At 39.9% G+C, this 25,968-nt stretch overlaps 2 protein-coding genes across 2 annotated transcripts in view; both read right to left on the minus strand.

The window, feature by feature from the left end:
* Window positions 1–1,157: 1,157 nt before the first annotated feature.
* Window positions 1,158–11,788, minus strand: smyd2a (SET and MYND domain containing 2a). The gene is made up of 12 exons (XM_072380360.1): window positions 11,490–11,788; window positions 10,101–10,164; window positions 9,258–9,368; window positions 8,519–8,579; window positions 7,126–7,253; window positions 6,076–6,143; window positions 5,019–5,121; window positions 4,810–4,920; window positions 3,969–4,089; window positions 3,679–3,853; window positions 3,221–3,329; window positions 1,158–2,935 (listed from the first exon to the last, which is right to left on the minus strand). Exons 1-12 carry the CDS (start codon window positions 11,660–11,662, stop codon window positions 2,852–2,854), a joined length of 1,308 nt encoding a protein of 435 aa, XP_072236461.1. The 5' UTR covers window positions 11,663–11,788; the 3' UTR covers window positions 1,158–2,851.
* Window positions 11,789–16,236: 4,448 nt separating this feature from the next.
* galnt2 (UDP-N-acetyl-alpha-D-galactosamine:polypeptide N-acetylgalactosaminyltransferase 2) overlaps window positions 16,237–25,968 on the minus strand; it is a 45,889-nt gene continuing 36,157 nt past the window's right edge. Inside the window, exons 8-16 of the mRNA XM_072380361.1 lie at window positions 25,517–25,604; window positions 24,956–25,043; window positions 24,764–24,867; window positions 23,417–23,543; window positions 20,388–20,480; window positions 19,700–19,783; window positions 19,252–19,378; window positions 17,521–17,640; window positions 16,237–17,377 (exon numbers count right to left, since the gene is read on the minus strand). Coding sequence (XP_072236462.1) covers window positions 17,222–17,377; window positions 17,521–17,640; window positions 19,252–19,378; window positions 19,700–19,783; window positions 20,388–20,480; window positions 23,417–23,543; window positions 24,764–24,867; window positions 24,956–25,043; window positions 25,517–25,604 — 987 coding nt within the window. The 3' untranslated portion in view covers window positions 16,237–17,221. The remainder of the gene's footprint in view (window positions 17,378–17,520; window positions 17,641–19,251; window positions 19,379–19,699; window positions 19,784–20,387; window positions 20,481–23,416; window positions 23,544–24,763; window positions 24,868–24,955; window positions 25,044–25,516; window positions 25,605–25,968) is intronic.

The following is a 25,968-nucleotide window of genomic DNA, read 5'->3' on the forward strand; positions in this document are numbered from 1 at the left end:
TGGCGCCACCATGTGTCACGTTTATAAATGTCACCGCAAATAGAACAACAGACTGTCTTCCATTGACATTTCGTACTCCTCTGTGTTAACTGCTAGAGACTTTCATGAATTATGGCGTGAGAGCAAGCAATCTCCAGGACAGTACAAGCTCCTGAACCAACAGAGTCTAAAACTGCATTTCACTTTGGATCTATTCATTACCATTCTCAGCTTCATAAAGCGTTTAGATAACTCCATACTTAAAAAGGATACTTTAATTGAAAGAAGTATGCACGTTATGCATTCACAGAGTAGCAATACTGCATAAGTGCAATGAACTTAAATGGTTATATATGCTTTCTAACTTAATCAGTTTGATATGTGGGATTACAAGCTAAACAACTTGATTTGGTTCACCTGTAATACTATTACTTCTGATCAGACCTAAGCAGTCCAGGCAACAAATGGACCAAATTTAATCATTATGAAATTACAAGAGATAGAAAAACGCTAGAAAATGCTGATGCAGTATCATTACTACACATTGTTTGTGTTGAACAATCATGTTTAATTAATTTTATTGGGTTTTAATGACATGATACAGAAGAAAAAAAAAAGGGCTCAAATTCTGCATTCCAATGGAACAATATTCATGCCAGACAATTCATTACAGAAACAATAGAAAATGTAATGTAACAGACCTTCATTCAGCCTTTGCTTGGTTAACATGCAGGATGAGTAAGGTTTCAACGTTTTAACATGAGCACAGATTTCATCTTTAGTGACATTACACAAACTCTTTGCATTGTTTTTTTTCTCTTGTTGAAACACAATCATGAACATGTGAAAAAAGAAAAAAGGAGTTCCTGAAATGGTACTTTTGGATTACCTTTGTAAAGCTCTGAGGCAAGCACCTTATTGGTGCAAAAAGAGTAAAAAAAAAAAAATAAAAAAAAAATACAGGAGTTGCTACAAAAACAAGCAAAGGCAACTCATCAAGACTGGTTGTAACTAACCGTCAGTAAGCCTCATTTGTGTGGTGCATGAAAGTCCTTTAGTAGTAAACCAGAGTGAGAAGCTACAGGCATTTAAAAAGAATCCTCCGGGAGTGCAAAATTAAGACCGCAGGTGGGCCGACTGTCCATTTACAGCAACTGTCTAAATTAAACAAAATGTGCTTATAGACTAAGATTCAATATCAAATTGTTCCATAAAATGTACAAAACGTGAGTGCAACAAGAACCCTTAAATAAGGCCCAGGTGATGATCTTTGCATCATATTTAAGCTTCTCTTGCACATTGCATACTCAACCTTAGATTGAAAACGGCAACAACAGGTTAAAAACAATTGCTGAGTTCTTCTATGCGATTTCATTTAGTAGACAAGAACAATTTTATGACCCGTGATCCTGCTCTGGATGTTTTAGTGATGCCTGAAGTCACTTCAAATCAGAAACTACAGGCAACACTCCCTGTATCCCTGTATCCAACAAGACATCAACCACAGAGCTTTTGCTGAGGGTAACGCTTCCTTAGAGGTTGAACTGCTGGGACAATTTGCTTTGTGTACAATGGTTTAGGTTAAGCTTAAAATTTAAAAAATTAACATGACCATAAAAGATGATTTTTAGGGGATCATCACAACCAAAAATAAATAATACATGTTGATATAATGCTTGCAGCTGCTAGGGCAACTTCTTCCCCAGGGTAATGACAATCTGGATTCTCAATGCTTTATAGAAAACACCAAATGGGTACAACAATGCATCTCTTAACAAAGGTAAAAAAAAAGCTACAGTGTCACCACTTTTATCACAAAGAAGCTCTAATTCAGGATCATCGGTCAGGTCATAATTGCAGTGTCTTCTTTCAGTCTGCTGTAGAACACTGGTCTCAAATAAGCACCCATGTTTAAGGATACACTTAAAAAAGACAGAATAGCTGGTTTCTTGTCACATGAACTTGAAGCCCATCTGATCAACAAGCCTCACAAAACAAAAAATGCACACTTACAAATGCATAAAAGACAGTCAGACATGCAACAACCAAAACATACAGGAAAATAAACCAATAAAACGAATAATTATTCAATCAGAAATATTCTTTGATTTCCTTTCTCTGTTCCAGAGCACCTGCTGCATGGTCAGTCTTTTTTCCCCCACACAGTTTCAACAAGAACAAATGAGGCCATACACTCCGGCTGGACTGCTAAATGTGTGACAGAATTCAAATGCACTGGCTGTGAATAAGTGGCAATGCCCTCAATAACAACGACTCACCAGTTTGAATCATAAGAAACAGCTGTGGAGCAATACTGTGAAGCTCAAATTGCAGCCAAAAACATACAAGATGGTGAAACAGTCTGTTGATGGGTCCACACCACACTGATTTCAGAGAATGGAGCTCAGAAATTAAAGCTTAGTTTTATGTGGAGGCAGTTTCATGTGATCTTTCCCACTGAAGTGATCCTTTTTTTGCCTGCTGTATGGGGTAAGAGCTACAACACAAAGAAAATAATAGTTTCAAATGAAGTTCAAGGAGAGAAGTTAAAGATTTCTGATGATTTTTTTTCCCATTTGAAATAATATAATCTTAATTTGTCTACTTTAATGTCCAGGTGGGACACGAGGCAGTCAAATTCAGATAGAAGAAAAGCGGGTCATCTTCAGCCAGAATGCATGTGAAATAATTCTGCCAAAAAGAGAGAGAATAAACAACAGAGTAGAAACCAAAATATCTTCAAAGAAGAAAAAAAAGGGGTGGGGTTATGAGATCCATGCCATGCATTTGTGATGCACATTTTGTTTCTTTCAGAGGTTCCTCATTCGAGAACTTCATGTAAATCTTTTTACACCATCAGCTCCCTTGTCTTTTATTTCTGCTCCTCAATTTCTCGTTTGACCTCCGCTACATAATGGTGGTCTTTTCCATGAGCCACTTCCATGATAGCCAAAGCCTGCAGGTAGAAAAAGAAAAAGAGTTAAATACTTCTCTTCCTTGGTGGGTTGTAATCACCCAGTTTAGATTGCTATGTGTGCAAGTGCAAGCTCTCAGGCATTCTACAGTAAGCTTGGTTATACAATAACAATGTGCAAGATTTCATATAGCTCAGCTGGATTCGTTTGCCTCTTATGGCCAACTTATTCTCTGGAAAATGTTCTCTTTATTGTTGCCCTATATTGAGCTCACAGCATGTTTTAGCTGAAAAATCTACCAATGGACGGGATGTATAGTTAATCACCTTCTTCAGAGCTTTGACTCCTTGCGTCTTCTTCTCAAGCCCCAAATACAGACGTCCCAGTTTCAGATACATCGATGCCACGTTGAGAGAGTAGGCAGGATAGTGAACACTGCAGACACAATATCATCTCTGCATCAAGTCAAGTCATTACACCATACACAGTATAAATAATATCACATTTGGCTTTGTTTCAACAACACACATTTCAACATTTAAGGATCCAATTTATATATTTGTTCACACAAGGCTCTTCATCTAAAGAGTCCCAAGGTCAAACATCTCTTGGTGTGACTTTATCTCCAAACCTCTGCACTTTGGCTTTGCCTTGGAGATTAAATTTCAACTGACAGACGGCGTCATAATTCCCTTCAGTTTGGGGATTGGTAAACACCAGTGCTGCTGTACAACTGACTTGATCTACTATATCGGCTTGACAGTTTGCTTGCAGATCAGTTTACCTATACGGATGAATAATCTTCTCGCCGTAGCTCATAGCGCCATCCCAGTCTTGCATGTAGAGACAGACGCCCATTGCTTGATACATCATGTGCAGCATATAGACGTTAGTGTCTGCAAAAATAGCTCCCATCTTCTCCAGGCTGAGCTCACACATCTCCAGCAGCTCACTGGGAGGTGCAAGGGAGTCAAGGAATGATACAGAGAATAAGGAAAAGGGGAGGGGGCATCGAAGTGAAAGCTTGTCACTGATGAAGAGACACCAGAACAGGTTATAATGAGAAGAGGATATTTTTATAGTGTTTGGCTCTCCTGAACTCTTCAATGACATTCCTGGCATAACAGACCATGGATTGGATGTCCCCCGGCTCTGGTGGAGAACTCAACTTTCTGATCTCCATTTTTTCCTTGTCCTACAAAGAGGTAAAGAAAAGACATTAATAAGCATGATAAGATATCATACACAGGACACTGTTCAAAAGTAATTTAGGTTGATTTAAGTATGTTGTGGGCTACTTCTGATGACTCTAAATTTAATTCAAGCAAAAATTTTGGGATGTATTCAAATTCAATACAACTTGCATCTACTTATGAGCACACCGTTGAGTCATTGCTTCATAATTAACAAAGTAGACAATTTAAGGAACATGAGCAGTAGTTTTCTGAAGTAGAAATATGACAAAACGCAAACAGCGATCCTAATGTAGTTCCAGGAACCTGCTGCATTTTTCCAACAGATAAGACACTAATACAGAGGCAATATTTTCTTTGTGCATTCCTCAAAACATTCAATACATCGTGCATTCAGAATTTTAATATTTTATGTTTAGATTGGCTGCACGTCTTCCAGACTGCGTGAGTTTGAACATTCATGCCAAGAGACGGGAGAAACTTCCAACAGAAAGGAGCTTGCAATGGCCTTCCTGAATACTTATGTAAACTTAATTTCACCATCTTGTGAATTCATTAGAAAACACTCCAAGAACAGATTTTGCTTTGGTTTTCTGGTGCAGAGAAACGGATGTAGACTACAAATAAAGAATGAACGAGATCTTGACAAAAATGCAGAAAACGTCACGCAACCTGAAGACGTTTTGAGTGGTTCAAATAAATGTGTGGCAGGTCAACAATACCTTAGACTTGGTGGTGCACTCGGTACATTGGCATGTGAAGAAGTAGGAATCTAACAACCTCTCTTTTCGGTCTTCCGTAGGGTAGAGAAGGTCAATGTAACTGTTAAAGATCTACAAAGGGGGAAAGAAGAGAAACAGAATCAATTCTGATAAAAAAATCTGAAACTGTCCTTAAAAACTTGGCCTTAAAAACCCTTGAGTTTATTTACCTCCTCCCCTGGGCTGATCTCTTGAACAGCTCTGACCTCAGCCACTGTGCCTTTATAGGTCACTATGACATTAGGACTACAGCTGTGATTCATCAGTGCTACACTGGAAGGAAGAGAAAGAAAAAGATGGAAGATTAATCCAAATCGGTAAAACATGACATTATGCAACTTCATCATTTTGGGAAGGCGGTTTATAAAATGAACTGAACTGTGAGCGCCCTCAGAGAGAGATAATTGTATTGTAAAAACTCTTTGTCAAATATCCTCAGTTTTAATCATCATGCATTATCATGCTAATTAACCATTTTAATTGGTCACCCAGTTTGTGGTCGGTTAATTAAAAGAAGCCCATTTGTCATCCTATCAGAATTTTTCAGGCTCTGTTTCGCCAGTAAACATCTTCTGTAGAATTACAGAGGACAGTGCTTTAATAATTCAACAAGAGATCCGTTTGAAATGACAGTGAATCATATTTTCCCCTAAAATAGGTGGGCTGTGTTCTCTCCTGATGCGGTGCCATGAATCATAGCTACCTGAATGCTCACAGTTTAAACTGGAAAACTGAAAGAAGAGCCTGTTTATCCAAAGTTGATCCAACTCATTCCATCCCTATCAGTTTTGCCATCATCACATGGTATGATGGAACATTTTAAATGTTTTGAGCCTCTCTGTCTGCGGCTCTCAGTGATTTATTTACAAAATCTGTGACCATTATGCACATGTACCTTAAATCTATTCATGAGTTGGCAATTGAGTCTGTTTTGTGTGTGTGGTTGTTGCATCCTGCATCCTGGTCCGTTGTCAGGATTCAGCACTTGAGTCCATATACAAGCTGGTGTGCTGATTGCTGATTTTTTTTATTAGCCTTTTTAGATTAATAAAGTATTATTCAATCCAACCAACTGCACTCTTCTTATTACTCTTCTTATTAGTTCTTAATTCTTAAGAACTAGATCAGTTTAAGGTCCGCTTTTGTTGTTGGATAACTAATGTGTAAAGGGCACAACACGGTTAAACACATATACTGTCCAACTGTGATGATGTGTCTGCTACTCACTCAGGAAAAACAGCTGATCCCAGATGGGAGAGCTCCTCGTCCTCTATGGTAAAGCCATTACAGTTTACCTAGAGGCAAACATGAGATGAAGAGGGACAGGGAAAGACAGAAGGAAGGAAGCAAACAGACAGGTGGAGACAGAGTTTAGGAACAGCAGGGTTGAGTTATAATGATGCAATAAGTATCATCCTCTAATGTGCTGTAAAACCTCTACTGAGGAGCAGGAAATCCGGTGGTGAGATTAAATGTAGCCCTGTGATGAGAAGCCAAAGAGGTTGGTTCCATTAGTGTAGCGTGAAGAGAAAGAGGTTGCACCACTGCCAGACAGATCAAATTAAAGAGCTAAGAGCTGCTGACAGGACCCTGTGAGTGTGGGCAGAGCCTGGCTGCACTAACATGCACTCCTAACTGCTCACAAAGGCAAGACTACTTGGGATACAGAGAGGGGTGAAAGATAGATCCAGTCCTCAGCATGCAAATATATTATACGTTTTGTGTATGTCTGAGTGTACATTTCAACCTTCTACTGAAGGTTAAGCCCCGTCTGTCGCTACTGTGAACTCTAAACCCAAACAACAGTAGCAAATGAAAACCAAACACAGATCTTGATTCCTCTTGAGACCAAATGATTTATAAGGCTTTTGTATAAATAAACATGACTCAGGGTTAATGAGATGTTTGAGGATCTTAATGTCTGAGATTGATAAGTGCATGAACACGGATGTTCAGAGGCCTAAAAGTTAACTCATGCATTATCAGCTGTTACTGCAGCATCTGCAGTTCAATTACCAGCCAGGGCTTCTTCACCGTCTCTCTACACTGTTAGATAACAGAGAATATGCCCCGATTAGAAGTCCTCAATCAGACCAAGCTAATACACCGTGTAGTGGATCTTTGTTTTTACATTTACTGTTTGAAATTAATGTAATATTTATGGATTAATATACTACTTTTTAGAATTAGTTTTAGTGACAATGGCAGTACTGAATAAAGCTTAGAACAGGATGGTTGACATAACAGACACAGAGATGGAGTGTTGTCCAGTTTTACCTGTGCAAAGAGCTCAGTGAGCGCCTGGTCGTCAGGGAGGTTACTGATGTGTTTGGAGTAGAAATGATGCAGAGCTGCTATGTCAGTTTGGTTCATCTCCTCCTTCTCACTGTCCATCTTATCTAAATCTGTCAGAGGCGACAAAGACAGACAGAAAGACCAACAAAGACAAGAAAGGATGACAATTAAGTCGAGAGTTTAGATAAAATGAGACAAAAAGCTTGGTGAAGAAATAATAACATAAAAAAAATCTTTCTTTAAAAAATGAGGTTCAGTCGGTTAAACGGGAGAAAAAAACCCAAAAAAGATCACTCAGACACTGGCACGCATGTTTCAGGAGCTATAATATGCTCTGTTTCACAATATTCCCCTTTAAAATGTAAACCTTTTAAAACTTACAATGAGTTTTATAACTACACTTGCTTACTTTTAACTGCTTTTGCTCTGATTTGCCCTTTTGGTTGCACCAGTGTTTGAAAAGTACATACATCTAAAATATATAAACATACTACTAAATAATACTTAATATAATACTAAAATGTTTTGTGTTCATCATTCTAATTTGTTACCATAACTGAATTACAGTTCGGGTCACAAAACTCAACAGAAGAACTCTTCACTGTCAGTAAGTGTAAAACATACCATTGCTGTAGGCCATGTGTCTTTGCCAATCACACAGACTCCCACAGACCAGTGGGAGCAAGTAGCAGCCAGCCACACAGCTTTGTATGCATGTAAAACAGGTGTGAGCGTTAACTCTGTGAAAATCCTGTGGTGACACTACTGAGCCCGCAGCAACTGCTCAGACTAAATGATAATTCAAATGGTGCTGCGAAAACAGTTAATGACCATGAGTCTTGCTTTAACCGCATTTATTTCACAGTAGTTAGCTATCGCTAAAGTGACACGGAGGAACAAGTAAAAAAAACAAAACCTGACACATCATTAAAATCTTACATGATAGGAAAAAAGCTTCACAGAGTTTAGCTTCTGTCTTTTGTAATGCTGAGCTGAGATAATATAACACCAACGCGTGTCTCAGGACAATCACAATCTCACAGAGAGTAGTGCTGATTAGCTTGCTTAAGGGTAAAGTTGGAGCAGTGTGTAAAGAAGGGGAGAGAAAATGAAATTACAGCATCCAGAAGCTTGGGATTTAAGTCCCAGAGCACTGCACACTTGGATTGAATAATAAAAGAGACAGAACCAGGACTGGAGGCTACAGCCCAGGATATTAATAGACACACTGCTACAACTGCAGAGACACTGCACGATCCCACAAAGGTGTGCGCACACACACACACACACACACGCACAAAATGTAACTAACAGTGCATGAATATGTAACTAAACTCATGTATTCATTCACACACACACATACAAATGTACTTACGGGATTCAAACTCTTTGAGCAGCAGCAGCCTTTCTGAAGGGGTTCGCTCTGTAGTTACTCTCTGGATCACCAACACAGTTCAGACACACAAGTTATTTTAATCAAATAACATAAATATGTAAAAGACTTAATAATGCAGCAAAAGAAAATAGCCTAGCTTTTTAGTTATTAAAAAAAAACTTCTGGAGCCAATTAAGCCACAATAATATGATAATAGAGCAGATTCTTCACGCAATGCAGAACTGAATTTGGAACAATCACATCAATAAAGAGCAAAACCTTATTAAATAAAAAACAATGCTGTGCTGACAGTGAAAGAGAGTACTTTGCTAATCTGCAATCTGATTTGCGGGTCCAATAAATAGATTGCATGAGTCCCATGACACTGCACACGACAAGCTTTCTAAATAAACCTCACATGAGCCAAGTGCTTGTACCTAAAGGTATAACCACTATAACATGCTTTCCAAATGACACTAATAGCTGCATAGCACAGTTTTGGTTGCAGTTACAATCATCACAGCAAAACATCATTCTTAAAGTGCTTTTCTACCCTCTTCTATTTATAGACACAGTCTGGATTATAAACTGATAATAAGGAGTGTTCTGTCTTCACTTCCATTTATTTGAGCTGCTCTGCATTATTAATGTAAATCACATCCATCATTCCTCACTATGCTTCCTTATTCTTATGTTAACTTACTACTGCACAGAGCCTCTGTTTTTCATGTAACTTCACCTGTTTCACGATGATTCTGGCCACCAGTCTGACCGTCTCTGATGGACACCAGTTTTCCCCATAGGCACACATGGCTACACACTCCAATTTATGCAAGGGCCAGTCACCTCTCTGCGTAGAACCACAAAAGAAAACTGAGATAAGAAACACATAGACAAAAGTTTTGATTGTAAAAGGACAACCTGTTCAATCGGAGAACAAATGAGGAGCAACAAAGCGAGTAAGAGAAAAATTAGCAATGGTTGACAAGTTTTATTATCACAAAAGAAAATGATCCATAAATAATGGCCATTGTCTGCCTGTATTTGTCAGAAAGTGTGTTTTGTACCACATCACTAAAAGTAGACAAAGTCAAAGAGATGACAGTCTGAATCGTCATAGCAACAGCAGTGACCCCACCCTGTTTTGAGGAATACCTGCACGCTGCTCTTCAAGTGTTGTTAGCGTCTGGTCCAAAGTGCCGAGGTGGGCCACACAACCATTAAATATATGTTTTTAAACTACTACAAAATGCTCACGGTTCAGAAAAGTTGATCGAAGAAAAATACATTTTGCCAGCTAATGCAACTTCTGTCAACAATTGTCAAATAAGTCCAACTCTGTTGTTTGTTGGCTTTCCAGGAAATAGAGCAAGACATGGACGAGTCAAACTTTTTCTTTTTTTAAATAAAAAGACTCCTTCTCATGGAGTGGCTTATAAGAACATAATGTAAAAATGGGTAGCAGGCCTTATACTCTTCTATATAAAATTTGTTTACTGGTAGTTCCTCATGTTCATTTTTACCATGCACTCATAGAAACGGCACATTCTTCATGAAACTGCAGAAAGAAAAAGCTTCTTACCTGACAGTCCACATTGCAGTAATAGGCCTGCTTACATTTACCACACTTGAAAAGGTCTTCTTTCCTGTAACAACATCAAAACCTTCCTTTACTACAGCTGCGCTTTGCAGGATTTCTGAGACATATTTACCAAATAAAGCAACATGCTTCCGAGAGGATTGTTGTGCGTTTAAATGACAACTTTTCTGATACAAAGCACTCAATAGTGTCAGTAGAGTTATTGAGTGCGTTTACATGCTGGGCAATATTCCAACTGTGGACAATACATCAAACAAGACAAAATTCAAATTATGGTGTAAACATGAGGTGCAGATAAAGTATTTAATTCATAATCCTGTGTACAAGTCTCAGAGCATGGTCAGATCAGTTATTCAAGCGTGGCTACATGCCACCATACCGCTGCAATATGCACTACAATGAAAAATATGAATTACATTTAAAGCAGTCTTTGAAAATGTTGAAAATAAATATATAAGAACAACATGTGATTAACAACTCTGTGACAAGTTATCAGTCATGTGTACATGAATTAATGTACACATTTATGTCCACCCCTCTATAACGCACAAAAGCACCCCCTGTCTTCTCATCTCCAGCCTCCTCCTCTCTTGGGACACATGGACTTCTATATTTAGCACCCTAACCTTTTAGTGTTCTAATGGCAGCCTATGTAGGACACGTGTGGGTGTATGAAAGTGTGTGTGTGTGTGTGTGTGTGAGTGAGAGTGAGGAAGAGACATCGATTTGACACTAAATAGTGTTATGACGACAAGTCATGATGTATAACTACAGAAGTGGGCAACCCAGCAAACCCAACACACACCTACACATGACAGTGCTCAGTGAATGCTGTAGTCTGGCCTTTCTGACCACTTCACATCCTACTTGGTTACTGATGGAAGCTTTGGAGGTCTGACATAATAAGACACCGATTTCTAAGCTGTGTACCTTTGAGGATGAAGGGTGTTTACACGTCTAGGTTATAATATGCCACTTATTGGGCAGCATATGTGTCAAGTTGAACTACTGAGAAACTTCGTAAACCAGTGCAGCAGCAATTCAACAGAGGATATAGGAGAGCTGGGGCTTTACATTTTGTCTTTAAATCCACCAGTGTTGGATTCCTCAGACTCTGCAGTGCTACAAGCAAAAGCTGCAGCGTCAGTCAGGTGAGCTGCCTCACCGCATTGACCCATTTAAAGACTTCATCAGTACTGGATGTGTCCAGTTGTTTACCAGCTAACCTAGCCAGGTAATTAGGTTAGCCGGCGTCGGACTGGCCACGTCGCTCGGCGTGCACCCTTTTTGATAAGAAAATAAGGTGCCAGCTTATGTTAGTTCTTCTAAAGGCGTTTTTCTGCGGTTTCAGACAGGTGAGGTGCAGATTACCTGGTGAAGCAGTGTTCACAGTGCGCTCCCCTCTCATTCACTGTCAACACGAAGGAGTAGGCAGGGCAGGCGAACACCAACTCCCCGACCGCGAAGTGCTTCACTGCCTGCAGTCCTCTGCCTTTGTCCGGGCTCAGGAACCTCTCCGTCCCCTCTATACCTTCGTTTTTCATGCTTTGTTTCGTTTAAGGTTCTCCGCTAAGACACAATCGACCGGACCACCTGTGTCTGCTGAGTCCGCTAATCAGCCTCTGTCTGAGCCCCTTCTTCCTCCCCGGTCCCGCATGTGTCCGCTGTGTGTGCCACCGCCCCCTGCTGGACAGGCAACGACACTGACATTTACAGAGTGCAAGAAGGCCTGTCCTGCTGCAGCGCTGTGGTTCCCTGCCAAAAATCTAAAAATCTATGTTTAATTAATTAATTTAATGTAAATTAAAAATTTCATTTAAAGATCTTCTTCCTTTTGAGGAATGTTCTCTTCTGCTGCAAAGTGCCAAAATCTTCCCTAAAGCCGTTCCAGAGGGAGTGGTGCCTGTTACAGCAGCACATCAATGCTCATGGAGTTGTTAAAGGGTTATTCAAAGTCACAGAAATTGCTCTGTCTCTGTATGTTTGTTTTCATCTTGCAAAAACACAGAGGAGAATATAAAATTACTTTATATTATAAAGTGGTTGTCCCTCTAGTTGGTATCAGAGCCTAAAGCTTCACACGTTAAGAAACATTGCAAAGTGGGAGATTACACAGAATACAGCACGTAGCCTAATCCAATTTGTTTCTACATTATATATGTATGATTTACTGACCAGTTTATTATTTTTGTCTCAGTAACCCATCTGACATTCTAATCTGAACTGTGCAACATTTCAAGCCTGACTTATGTCAGGGAAACTTAACTGAGTAACTGCAGATTCTTCATGCAATCTATTATTTGGATGTCAGGTTTATAATATATAGCCACAGAAATGATTTCTAACACGTATGATCATTTCATTTTTTGCATCACCTGTGACACGGAATGCATCAATAGGTTGATGAAAGTCCGGCTGCCTCCAGTTTCACATTTTAAGATTTAAATTAGAGCATGTTTGATTGATGGTTGGAAAATGTTCCTTCTTTAAATATTTAGAAAAATTCATACAACATTCATGCACAGCTGCCTCACTGTGCATCCCAAGTAGAAAACGTCAGCTGAAAACTGACTCATTAAGACTGAAGCATTTTGGAGCAGCAGTACAGCATGAAATGAGATCCGAAGCTGCATAATTGGAGCAAACCTCAACAGAAAGTATTCTACATTCAGGGAGCATGTTTGTAGAGATGGTAAGACCAAAACACTTCACAACATTTAGATTATATATATATATATTTATATATATATACATATATATAAATGCTTTTATTTAAGTTAATCATTTCTCCTCATTCAAAGTTGGATTTCTGCGGTATCTATAAAACAGGGAACAGTTAGAAGCACTGTACAATCTGACAACAAAACTAGGAGCTGTGGCTGAGAACACTGTGTATATATGTACATACTGTACACACACGATGTAGGTATATACAAAAATATACACTTTTACATGTGTGACACCTCAAGTCATATCACCCACCTCGCTACTTTTAACACCATTCATTCAAACAAAGACACATTCCTCGCACATTACACCACTCGCTCTTGCCCCTCCCTCCTGATTGCAGTTGTTATCTAGAATCTGTCATTACTGGTTAATGAACCCTTTACAGTGTGTTTGTCTTATGTGCATTTTCTCTGCCTCACACACACACACAGTCGCTCAAAGCAAAATATGGAGAATCTTAAGCAGTCCTGAGCTGGATGTCTCAGCAGGGATTTTCACATAGCAGAGAGGGCTCTTCTTCTGTTAATCCTAAGAGGGAATCTAAGGGGGGCAGAGAGGGAAAGACGTCCCAATTTTAGAACAAATTATGACCAAACTCTGTCGCTGTTTAAAGGGAAAAGCTGAGAGAACAGCTGTTGAACTGTTGATTATTTCCCTCCAAGACACAGTCAAAATAAATATTAAGTTCTAATGGCTCAGTGAGGAGGACGCTCTTGTTTACAGCCTCATGTTTAGTTATATGCACACTTTAAATTCTAGCAACGATGCCCGTCTGCAAGATTACAGCTATTCCTCCTGCGTTTGAATGATGCTTTTAATCATTTCACAAGTGTTTCCCCAACAAAAAAAGAGCTCTACCTCGGCAAATGTTCTGCAGAATTAAACACAGTACATATCTGGTGTTCTTCCACAAGTTCAAAGGCATCAAATTAGGAAAATGATATTCTTTTAAAACCACAATTTTATGTAACTGACACCAGATCATCAGCCCCCACCCACCCAATGTCTACAGGCTGAACAGAAACAGGAGAAAATGATGAGAAACACAACATCCTGCAACAGTGAACGAATCCTGAGAATCAAGACTCATTCTCCGGAGAACTTTGGCACATTGTGCTAAAGATGTAAACATTTAATCATCCAATCAAAATGAGGTGCTGGACTTATTATTCATGATTTCCTCTGTGTATAACATAAAAGAATAAAAATTAAAACAGCAAACATTTCATCCTCATAATTATAAGACTAGGTTGAAAAGAAAAGGCTTCACAAGACATGTGCACCCTGTCTCTCAGGTGTGTGTGCAGTTTGGTTATCGTGCCCAATCTTTACTCTTCATCGCCTGATACAAGGATCAACTCAAAAATAAACCTAAGAAATAAATCTGACACTCAGCCTTGTACACCACAAGTTTTAAGTCATTAACTGTCTACATATGTGTGGCAAAAGAGGGCACTAAAGACATGAACCAAACTGGAATATTCAGCCTTTCTAATTTAAGACTCTTACATATCCCTATTCGACCGAGCAGCATCACAATTCAGTGACAAATGAGTCCTGGAGCAAAATAATTATTTCCTTGTTTTGAGAAGGTTGCAACATCCCTGCATTAATCTTAAATCATCTGCTCGTTTATGCTCAAATCAGATTTAGATGAAAACCCATCAGCCACTCCTGCAACCAGTAGAAAATAATGTTACAAAAGTTACACTTTTCATTAAGTGATGCCACTTTCAAAAGCGGTCAGTGTCACTGTTCGATGTAGCGGACCAAGGTTACAAAATATTCATCGACAGGTCCTTGCCGTCCTGAAATTAAGTGTGTATTATAACCGCTTTTACTTCAGCGCTTTTGACTTAAAACAAACTTGAAATTACTTGAAAATGCAAACTCCTGTCGACTCATCTCTAATACTGCAACATTCTAAAGGATTAAGACACTTTCACCAAACTTGCACTGAACTTGGACTTTTGAATCTGGTCTCTGAGGCAACAACAAACTTTCTTCTCATCAAGTTTGGGCCTTGACTGGGTCTTTTTTTGGCTCTACATTTGTGGGTCCCATGCCCTGCAGCACAATGCAGCAACCTATCAAGTCACATGATAGGCTTTTTTAGCAGCTGCGGTAACAGCTGACCTGCTCAACTCCCATCACTCCTCTTCCAGATGAACGGATAAGACAAGGCAAACATCAAGTGCTGAAACAAAATGGCAGAAAAACAAAGAGACCAAGTAAAAAATGAAAACATATCAGACAACGCAGCGAACGTGACCAGTTGTCATTGTCAATTGGAAGCTCAGTAAAAGCTTTAGACAGGAAGCTTTGCGAGTGTGCATGAGAGAGCGAGGCTGACTAAAAGTGAGCATTTGGCATCAAAGACTCGAAGTTCCGACTTATTTCCAGACTCCCTTAACTTGGAAATGGGTGCTGTGATATTATAAGTAATTTCTGTTGTACACTACATCCTCTCAGAGATATTCTGTGTTAATGTCGTTGCCTTAAAGGTGCCAAAAAAATAAGAGTCACTCCTAATCTAATCAAAAGAAACTCTCACAAACTTCTCCATCATGGCTAAAGGATAACAGTTCAGAAGATCACAGCAGGGAAGATGGCGTGATGAGGAAGATTTGAAGAGATTAGCCAAGCATGAAAGCATCAGGTATGATCCAGCAGAAAAAAAAGTTCAAATGTTCTGTAAACGGTACCTGTAACATTATCTGGTAGCAAAAGATGGGGGGGGGGGGGGGGGGGGGGGGGTAAAAAAAACAGTAAAAGCCTGTTCAGTGCAGGCTCAAACCTCTGAGCAGATGGTTCATAAACAGTCTCAAACACTAGTTACTGAGTGTTACAGTGGAGATGTGTAAATGATGGTAAATGCAGCTGGAGGGAGCTTTTCTGAGCACGAGTGCCATCAGGATTTCTCTTTTAGCATGATATCTGCTCTCACTGTAGTATATAAAAAGCTTTAACTTTGTTAATAAAAAAAAGGGGGGGGGGGGTGGATCGCTAACGCATCTGTGAATGATAAAACAAAAAAACGATGTGTGTTTTAGTGTTTTACAGGAAAACATTGTTCGTGCTGAGTTTCCCTCTTTAACTTTGACAGTGTGGACTGCTGTATTTAAAGGGTAGAGATATCTACGCGAGGTGGGAAACATCGATAATCACATGAATGTCACTTTTATCCGTTAGCAGGCAACAGTTGTTAGCTTTAGAGAAGAAGATGCAGCATAAATCCAGTTTTGGTAAAAAAAAATAAAAATTTAAATAAAAAGATGTGACAGCACCACTCCTGCAATGGCAACATAGACACAGGCAAAGGAAATGATCTCTGCGAAGGGAAAAATTAAGCGCTCCACAGGGAGCAGTCAGAGGCAGCAACAGCACGTAAAGAAAAACTGCTTTAATTGCTCCTCTGGTCTTCCTGAAACTCAATACATATTTTTTTTAAATTTGGTTCCAAACTTTGACAAAAGTAAACAAAACAAACAAAAAAAAAAAAACGAGAGATGAGTTTTCTTTTTCTGCACTTATGTTCAGAGATGCAAAAAGTTAGGATACTGCAGCAGCCAGTGCTACAGTCTGAAGACAGTCAAATCTTCAGGGTGGGCTTCACGACACTTCCCAGGTAAAACCTTCCCCCTAAGAAAAGAAAAGAGGCCCTTAACCCCCTAAAGACACAATCTGCAGGAAAGCAACCATGTAGAAAACAAAGTCAAAGACCCGATCGATCTTCTTCCCACTTTGCCTCCATTTTCCAGGTCAGTTCTGTAAACCAGAGAGAGTACACAAGAAGAAAAGCTCGTGGAATTGAGTCCATTTCCTCCCCTCTTGTCATTCAACACCCACAACTCCCCGAAACTGTGACCTGAGCCTCCACCTGCTGTTACAAGATTCTTTTAAGAACAGAACAGGCTCCTGCAAGTCTGTGTGGAGTTTTACCATCAAGAAATTTTAAAAAAAAAGAATAATAAAATAAAATAATTACACCAAAAAGTTCTGTTTCACCAGCATTAACAAAAGGAAAAAACATCACTTTGTCTCAGGAACCATCAATGCAAAAACACTGAGGTATGTAGTTTGAAACAAAAGCCTCTTCATCGCTTTTATCATGATCATCACTGTCCACTTCCACCTGCCACATACAGTCAGTCTAGTTTGCTCCTTTAGCGTAGACAAGCCCCTCCCCCAAGTGGGCGTGGCTCATTGTTTAAGGGAGAGGGGAAGAGGTGGGGGAGAGGAGTGTACATGTGACTGGCTGCACCTTTGTGGAAGAGGAAGGCCGTCGAGTTTGGCATTCTCTTCAAGTCATTCAATCTTTTTATCTATGTCTCAGTTCAACATCAGAGTCTCCCTGGGGTTCGTATTGCCCCCTATGATTGTAAATTGAGGGTGAACTTCCACTGTTGGTTGAGGCTCGGGCTGCAGACCTCTACAGTGAGTCCGCCCATCCTGGCACTGCGGCTGTCCAGGCAGAGGTTGCTGCCCACGTGACGAAGCTTCGAGTTGGACTCAATCTGCTCCCATTTCTGAAAGATGCAGAGGACAACATGTTGCCATAAATCTAACAAGCAGAATTCTACAGCAAAGGCCCACATAGCGGCGTGCGCTTCTTTTCTTTTCAACAATGGCAGTAAAGCTGATCTAGACAGATATTCCTGCACGTGTTTACCTGTCTGCTGTCATTCTCTCGACAGCCTTGTAGTTTGATGAGGGAGCCAGCTGTTCGGTCCACCACAGTCAGACACAGGTCCATGTGCTTGACAGATTTATCCTTGGTGAGGGCCCATTCCTTTACAGAAATGAATATAGGGAAAACAAACTCAGGTTAGGGATGTTCTGAACAAAGCTTGCGCCTCTAAAACAGTGTTTGATTTATATTGTTGTTCAATTTTATAACATACTATGATGGCACAGTATTTATTAAAGTAGTTAATCTGGTAAAAGACTTTATGCCAGAACGTCTTTACAAGTGGAGAGTTGAACAAAAAAGGGGGGCGGGGGAAAAGTCGGGTTATTTACCGAAAACTGCAAGTCATGTAAATCATTATTGGCAGAGATTAAAATTCATGGATTACAGTAACAGAATGGCTCAGCCTTGGCTGGGGCATAACTTAGAATAACACTGTTATTCTATAAGAAATTGTAGAATTGCTATTGATTTCTAAATTTCTTTTCCATTAGATCTGGTGGAGATTCATTATAGCAAGAGAGTAGAGCGACTTCATGTGAGGATCAGTATCATAATGTTCTGTATAACCCACATCCACGGGAAGAAATGATGGTGTTCATCCAAACGTTCATTTCAGATAAATCTAATGCTGAAGCTTTCATCTCTAAAGCTGAGAACTACTCTGAATGTGCAGCCACTGCTCTTTAACTCCATATGCAAAAGTTACATTCAAGGCAGACCAAGAACTTTTCATTCCTCTTATATCAATGCTAAAATACATGTAGATATAGGCTACGTGTAATGTTGAGGTTTCAGGTGACATCTTCAGTGGCAGCTGGTGGCTGAAACAGAGCCTGAAGAGAAAGATGGGGCTCTAAGAACATGCCCCTGTAATAGTTATTCATGTACGTAGTTATTCAACACAATAAACACATTAGCTCCATTTAAAAAAAATGTATGAATGACTTTTTCTTTTCATTTCAATAAATTGTATATTTCGAGTTTTGGACTCGACTCGACTTTCTGTTTGATTTAGATGAGGAGTGTTGGTTTTTAATCGTACTCCAGATTTACTTTTAAAGGAGCATTTTCACAGCGATTCATTACTTGATTTGCTCAACTCTTAAAATAGTGAGACTGACTCTATAAATAATGAGCTGTGCTGCAGAGGACTTTTCACTGGCTGTCAATCAATCAATCGTCTTTTTTTAGTAGAAACTATAAGATCCCATTATGGAGGAGATCAAATGGCTGCTCCGAACGGTTTTGTGCATCTTCATGGTTACATGAAGATGAAAAACTGATTCTGACTTGAAGAATAGGTGCTTTAAACCCTTGGACAAAAGGCTGGTTGATAATTCACAAAAAAAGATCATCTTCACTTTGGCCTGTGGGGGCCACTGTTTGCAAAGCTCACTTTCACGACCTGTCCATGTTATATATTACATATTAATGGAATGAGCCACATATACAAAGTTAAGTGTTTTTACTGACATAAAAATGGATATCTGGCTTGAGGTGTATCGCCTGACCGTTGTGTGAAAATTAGTTTTTCTCCGTTTTTCATTGCTTGTTTTACTAATGCGCCACATTTGACCTTTAACAGCAGAATCCTTTCACGTGCCCCCCCCCCCCCTGGGCTCTCTCCACATGAACCACCACCTGCCACCCAGGTGTCTCTGCAGCAAAACTACACGAGCTGACCTCCGTGTGTTGCTCTGGTAACACTACCTGGTTTCCTCCTGCGTTGTGACATTCGTAGACGCCTACCACTCCATCAGCAAAATGCCCCAGGGTGTCCAGGCAGTTTCCTCCCTGTTGTAGCGCCCCAAAAGCGATGTCCTGGTGATCTGGGACCCTGAACATAACCATACAAGCAAAGTGTTGTTAAAGTGTAGATGAACTATTTGTTATATTTCTGCTTCTTTAATCAGTGGTACCAAATGGATTGGATTGAAGAGAAGTTCTGATGCAATCTGTTGGCTTTCCTTAGCAGGTCAACTTTTTTTTTTTAATTGGCTCTGTATGAATTACACTCATTTGGAATTTAATTAATTGGATTGGTTTGGTGCTATATAAATAAAACTGCCAAACTGTAACTAATTTATTCTCACTATAGGATATTATATTTTACTGGATACCATGTGTAATACATTAGCCAAAGAGCATCTTTTCTTACCTCAGTTCAGGGTAAACGTTCTCCAGATACCATTTGAACGGCTTACAGCCTAATCTTTTCTTCATCTCCAAACGACTCTGGATACTGAAGGACAGACGGAGACAGCTTATTTATTCCGTGGTTTTCAGTACGACTCTAAAGTTTGATTACAAGTCAGGGCAGACAGAGGACGCCCAGGGCATGTCTAAGAGTATGACCTTTGGAAAAAATAACAACTTGGGCTGATAAGCAAAGCGTGTTTCCACAAGGCCACATGATAAGCAATTTTGTCACGGTCTAGTTGGATTGTTTGAATGTGACACTGTGTGGTCAAAAAAACAAATGCCACATCCACATCAAGAGGGATGTAGATGCTACAGATGAGGTGATCAAAAACAACCCTACATTTGGAACCATCTTCTCATTACAAGGAGTCTGATCCCCACTTTGTGCTCCTCTGGCAAAAAGCATGTTGTCATAATTGTTTACTCCCTTTAGGGCATTCAGAAATAATTCACTCTTTTGAACAGTACACAACAGACAGACTTTTCATTATTCTTTTTGAGTCCCCATTAACTACCTCGTGTCACTTTAATGCAAAAGGGGAAATGACAGACTTTGTTGCCGACATACTGCTAGTTGGCAACACAGTTAATTGCAACATTATTCTGTTTCATTTCCTGTGGTGCCAATACTTCACGGGACGTACTTTCCATAGGGGACATTTCTCGCTGAAGGAACAGCAGCGTAGTAGAAGTTCTTGAATTCATCCATCCACACCTCTGCAGCTCTCCTCGTGTTCCTGAGAGAGGTGTGAGAGAAAGAATAATGAGTGGAGGTGAGTGGTAGGTGTGATGGATGTCATACAGGAGTGGCAATAGGAACAATGCAAGGATGGAGACAGGGGGATAAAGGGGTGAGAAGAACAAAGGAACAACCAGACAGAGTGAGAAATATGTGGCTGACTTCACCTCTGTTGCATGGCAAATGTACCCAGACATTACCAGTCATGTCCAAACTGGAGCTGAGGTATATGGCCAGATAAAGACAGTGCACACACCACCCTCCAGCTCAGACATCTCACCGCCATGAAAGAGCAGAGTTCGACAGGTTGGTTTTACTTTAAAGCCTTTGTACACACTGCAGCTAAAAATGCAATCTATGGTTGCAAAAAAAGGTTTACAGGTTGGGATTCTTTGTGTTGGTCACGTTAATACAACCCAAACTTATGCTGTCTGCCCTTTTTTTGTTAATTTTTAAGCTAAAAATCTTGCTAAAACATCAAGGCCATGTTTAATTTGCTAAAGAAGAAACCAATCTGATTGATTGAGGATGGCAATGATCATTTCTAGCTGCCCTAAACGATGAAGAAGCTGTGACTGAGCTTAAGTAGAAAAACAAAGGGGACACTCCTATTTAAAAATGCAGACACATTCTATTACAGATGTGTGTTTTCAGTGCTTCTGATCATATTTACAACCCACCCTTTGTTTCAAACTCAAAGGAGCACTTCTGTCTTAGTGAGGCCTCTGCCAACGTATATCCAGACATTTCCAAACAGCCCTCACTCACAGGACCAGAACCACCTGCACAGAAAATCTCTGAAATCCAAACTCAAACTCACTATTTTTCAATGTGTAACTCTCTGCAGATATTGTGATTCCTGATCATCTGACTAGAAGGTGGCCCCATCTAAAAAAGCCCATTGTAACTTGGCTGTGTTGAAAATGCTGTTCCCTCAAGAACAATTATGATGTCATCCAGGCAAACAAAACAGATGTTGTCTTGTAGTTCCCCCGAGTCACCAGCAGCAGCGACAGAGACGCCGCCAGGGACTTCTGCTAAACTGGAGGGTAAAACAGGGAACCGAAAACACCTCAAACCAGATGACACCGCTGTGCACTGTGATAGAAGAGAGCTCTGCTGCATCCATCTTAAGCTGTTGGTGAGGACAATGTAATGCATGAGTGCATCTCCACTGTATTGTGGGGTTAATTTCAACATCTTTATGAGCAATACTGTGCAGCTGCGGGAGCTGCCATGTGAATTTCTCCTGCGTTTGCCATTAAAAACCTGCTGTTTGTTTTCTATAATCCTTCTTCTGCTTTTTGCAGAATAAGCCACAGCCTTTTTAAAGTCTCCGTCAACTGTTTTTGATCTGCCCATACGTTCTTAATCAGGCCCATGATGGTTTGTTGGGCTCATTTCCAGGGTGGTCACTCATGCTTGGAGACTGTTTAAAGGACAGATCCATATCTATCCATGCATCATGTTACTCATTACTTGTGTTCCCTGATTATGTTACATGTCACATACCACATTTATAGGCTCTTTAAAGGGCAAAAACAGACTTTCTAGAAAATGAGAGTTTTTGCTGTATTTAATTGATGTTTTTGTCAAATTATCCGACGGCAGTTTGAGTCTCAGTGCTTCAGTAACAGTTAATTATGTATGTTTGGTGTCATTTACACACCACAGTCACAGAAAATAACTCACGCAACTGCCCTTGAAGCAAAGAGCTACAGTGCATGTAATAAATATAAACAGTTTAGGGTGATATTTAATTGCAAACAGCAGAATCATCTTTAAGTTTGTGCTCACAAAGAAATTTGACTTTTTAATTTTGAGCTATTTTAATTTGCTCCCTGCACGCAAAAAACTAAAGAAAACGTTTTAAATAGGGAATATATAGACAAGGAAAAAACATAAATACGAGAAGATAAAAATAAGTAAAAGCGGGTTACAGAAAAGTCTTAAAAAACTACAAACTATTGTTTTAATAGTGCAAGTTGAGTAGTGCGTGAAATAAACGTACAGTATGCTGCCTGCCTGAGTAGGAGCACTCTGACATTAGATACACTGTCATTAAATCATGGTGCTTAACTCAAGAGTAACCATGTTTCCATTTAGGAGCTCTTCTGAGGCTTTCAATCATGTCACATGAGCTTCATCAGCGGACAGACTTTGCCAAGCTGTCAAAGAATCGTCAGTGATCCAACATTCCTCCGAACCCTTGAAAGACTTAATTGGCTTCAAAATTCCTTGACCTTTAGTCTTACAACAAGCTAATTTTGGATGCTATTCTTGTGCTTTCAATTGAAATGTTATTCAATACCACAGAGAAAGTGGAAATTAGAATATTTTAATCTCCAAGACAACAGTCAAACTGTCTGTGAGTTGTTTCTATGGGTTTCAGAACCTCCATATGAGACGATACGTTCTGTAAAAATCTTAGCTGTGCCCATTTCTGTTTTCATCACCACAGCATACTCAATCCTCAATCAGCATGTACACCCACTTCCATGATCCCACTTCAGCCAAACTGAACTGGCGTAGATTAAAACCTGTGTTTTCCGCAGAGTCATTTGACGTGGATCTAAATGTTGAAAAGTGAAAGGTGCAAGGGGACTCGTAAAAGGACCTTTTTGGTGAGACTGTTTCCTAAATTAAGAATGTATTTTGAACTTCAGCAGTGTAGAATTTTCTGGACCCATCCACACTAACAATCCCACACTGATGTCATGCAATGCTTAGGCCAAATCATTGGAAACATTTCTGGCCAAGTATCTTGGTAAAGGCCACTTTAATATGTGGATGTGACGAGCTCGAAAATGTCAGCTCTGTGGAAGACATTCTCTTCCTTTAGAGCCATAGCTGCCCCGATAACAATTCAAACACACTGATAATGGCTGGAGCATGGTTGGTGTATGAGTGTTTAACCTTCTCGACGTGCGTTACCTTGCAAACACAGTCCCGCTGCCGCCAGGGAAGGTATATGGGTGTTGCTTTCTGAAGACGTGACCAACTCTGCTGCAGGGGATGATCTCCAGACTGCCGCCACACTGCCACACACGAAATGAGATCTCTAAAGACGCACAAACATGTTTTCCAATTACTACAAGCACTTTAAAAGACACATAGTAAAAATTAGTTCTAACTTTGGCATCTCATTAATGTGTAATGTGTTGACATCGTCAGGGTCTCACTTTAATGTTATGTAGGTTTGAATGAGTGTTATCTAAATGAACACATGAGTAAACCAGAGCCTGAACTGTCAATCCAGCTCTGAATAATTGTACCGCCTCGGGAGAAGTGTGAATCGTTCGTTCAGCTGTGCAATTTCCCAGATGAATTCAGACAAAGGCAACAGGGACACATATCATTGTACTGTTTGTAAATGATCCCCATCGTGTAGACTACTGCTATTTTCACTCAGCATTGAGTCTAATCATTATCATTCATCACACTGTGGAAGGCTCTTTCATCCAGACATAACAATTACTGAAGGATTTTCTGTTCATCATGCCCTTGGCATGGAAACGCAGATGATCTCTTAACACAGTGGGAGACACACACGGTACTACTTCAGTACTAAATCCCACAGGAGAGTGGCGATTGCATAAACAGGAACAATTTGTGGTTGTGTCAGCCAAAACACACAGAATTCATGAGAAAAATTATTTACAATTGTGCTCCTTCAACGACTGAAAGAAGCAGTTCAAGATTTAAAAAAGAAATATGTCTACTTTATGCTGATGAATTGAAAAGACTGAAACAACTCTGTGACCTGTATGCCAAATATGAAGCTACAACCTAACCAGTTGGTTAGCCTAGCTTAGCATTAAGACTGGAAGCAGGAGGAAACAACCAGCCTGGCTCTCTTGCCTGACTGTTAAAAAACAAAGAAAAGAACAAAAAAAGCTTGTTCAACCAAATGCTAATCTCTTGATGAAGACTGTTTTGTTAAAACACTTTAATATAAACTTGTTATTTTCTAGTATACCCCTAGGGTTCAATCTTTCTGCTAGCTAAGATACACTAACTAGCTGCAGCTTTATACTTAACAAGAACACAATTGAAAGAAAATAAATGTTTGCTTCCAAAAAAAAAACTAATCCTTAAAGCAAAGTGCGTTGATGGCGGGTGTATTTTCTCAACCTGCTGCTGTTGTCGACTTTCTACTCGAAAAAACACTCACTTTTATTTGATAGTTGCTTCTGTCTCTCATCAACCAATCTATTCTTTAGACCTTCATTGACCGTCATTACCAGTCCAAAGTTATTCAACAGAATTCGCAGCCCTCACCCAGGTTTTCTCCTCCCCATACGTCCATCATCATGTCATATTTTCCCAGCAGCTCAAAATAATCCTTGTCCATGACAAACAGACCTCCTGCGATCATTGGAGTCCTGGATGGGCAGAGAGATGGATGAACACTCAGGTGGTGATAGTGAGAGTGACTTTGTTTCAGAGTGTTTGCGTCTGTGTTTGTCTTACTTGATGGGGGCGATGGGGTTGCCTTGCCTGGCTCGTCTCTGCTCCAGAGTCATGTAGTCCCATTTAAACACCAAATTCCAGTCGAAACCTACCAGCAGAAACACATTTAAAGTAAAGCACAATTATGATCATTTGCTGAGACCTAGAAGCGATGTGGTTTTCCTAATTAGATTTGTCTGGTTTGTATTAGTTCGCTGGAAACATCAGCACATTTGCAGTGTTAATGGAGCCCTTCAACAGCACACTCAACAAGTTTATACAGCTGACAAACAGTACATGAGAAAAGATAATTTACCCTCTAACATACATTCAAACAGCGTTAACATCATGTTGCGTCGGGAGTGGAGTTTATATCCAGTAAGCGGCTAAACTAAGGCAGAAGTGCGGGCTCTGAGCAATATAGAAACAACAGTTATTAATGTTGCTAGTAAGATAAAAGCATATGTAACTGAAAGTGTCAGGAAATCTTCTAAAATCACACACACACATTGCCAAGCTCTAATGACTGAACTACTCCCGACTGTACAACAGTGCCTGTACTTCTCTGTTTGTGTACTTTACCTCCTTTCAGATCAGCCGAGGCTCCCACATACTGAAAGTTGTCCATGTTGATTACGTCAATGATAGGAGATACTACTCTGGTCTTATCCTGATAAGGATGGACAGAAAAAAAAAAAGTATTTTCTTCAGCTGCAGTTAAACACAGAGTTACAGGAACAGGAAATCTGGCTCATGGACAAATATTCACCACAAATCAAACAAAAGGGCAGAATGATGCAGAGATACGGCCTCTTGTGGAACCTTAGAGCCGAGTAAAGATTCCCGTTACTGCCAATGATTCACGTTTGGTTAATGCTCTAAATCTAATTTATTCCTGTGTTTATAAAGTAAAATGGAGCGTGAGGCAGCTTGGTCATTTCCACACTGGTTTGTGGTGCGATGCGACTCCGAAACCCACAGAACTACAACACACAGCAGTTCAGACAAAGGATTGCTCATCAGGCTTGCATGAC

This window comes from Leuresthes tenuis, unplaced genomic scaffold (assembly GCF_036924035.1).
Source record: "Leuresthes tenuis unplaced genomic scaffold, fLeuTen1.0.hap1 SCAF_2, whole genome shotgun sequence".
Classification (NCBI taxonomy): Eukaryota; Metazoa; Chordata; class Actinopteri; order Atheriniformes; family Atherinopsidae; genus Leuresthes; species Leuresthes tenuis.

What these genes read in the sequence shown, in the direction of transcription:
- smyd2a (XM_072380360.1), bottom strand. Translation starts at nt 11,662, where the DNA reads ATGAAAAACGAAGGTATAGAGGGGACGGAGAGGTTCCTGAGCCCGGAC. An exon ending in TGTGAACACTGCTTCACCAG is followed by an intron (nt 10,165 to 11,489) that starts GTAATCTGCACC and finishes ATGTTGTTACAG; the next exon opens with GAAAGAAGACCTTTTCAAGT. An exon ending in GAGTCAAAGCTCTGAAGAAG is followed by an intron (nt 2,936 to 3,220) that starts GTGATTAACTAT and finishes TTCTACCTGCAG; the next exon opens with GCTTTGGCTATCATGGAAGT.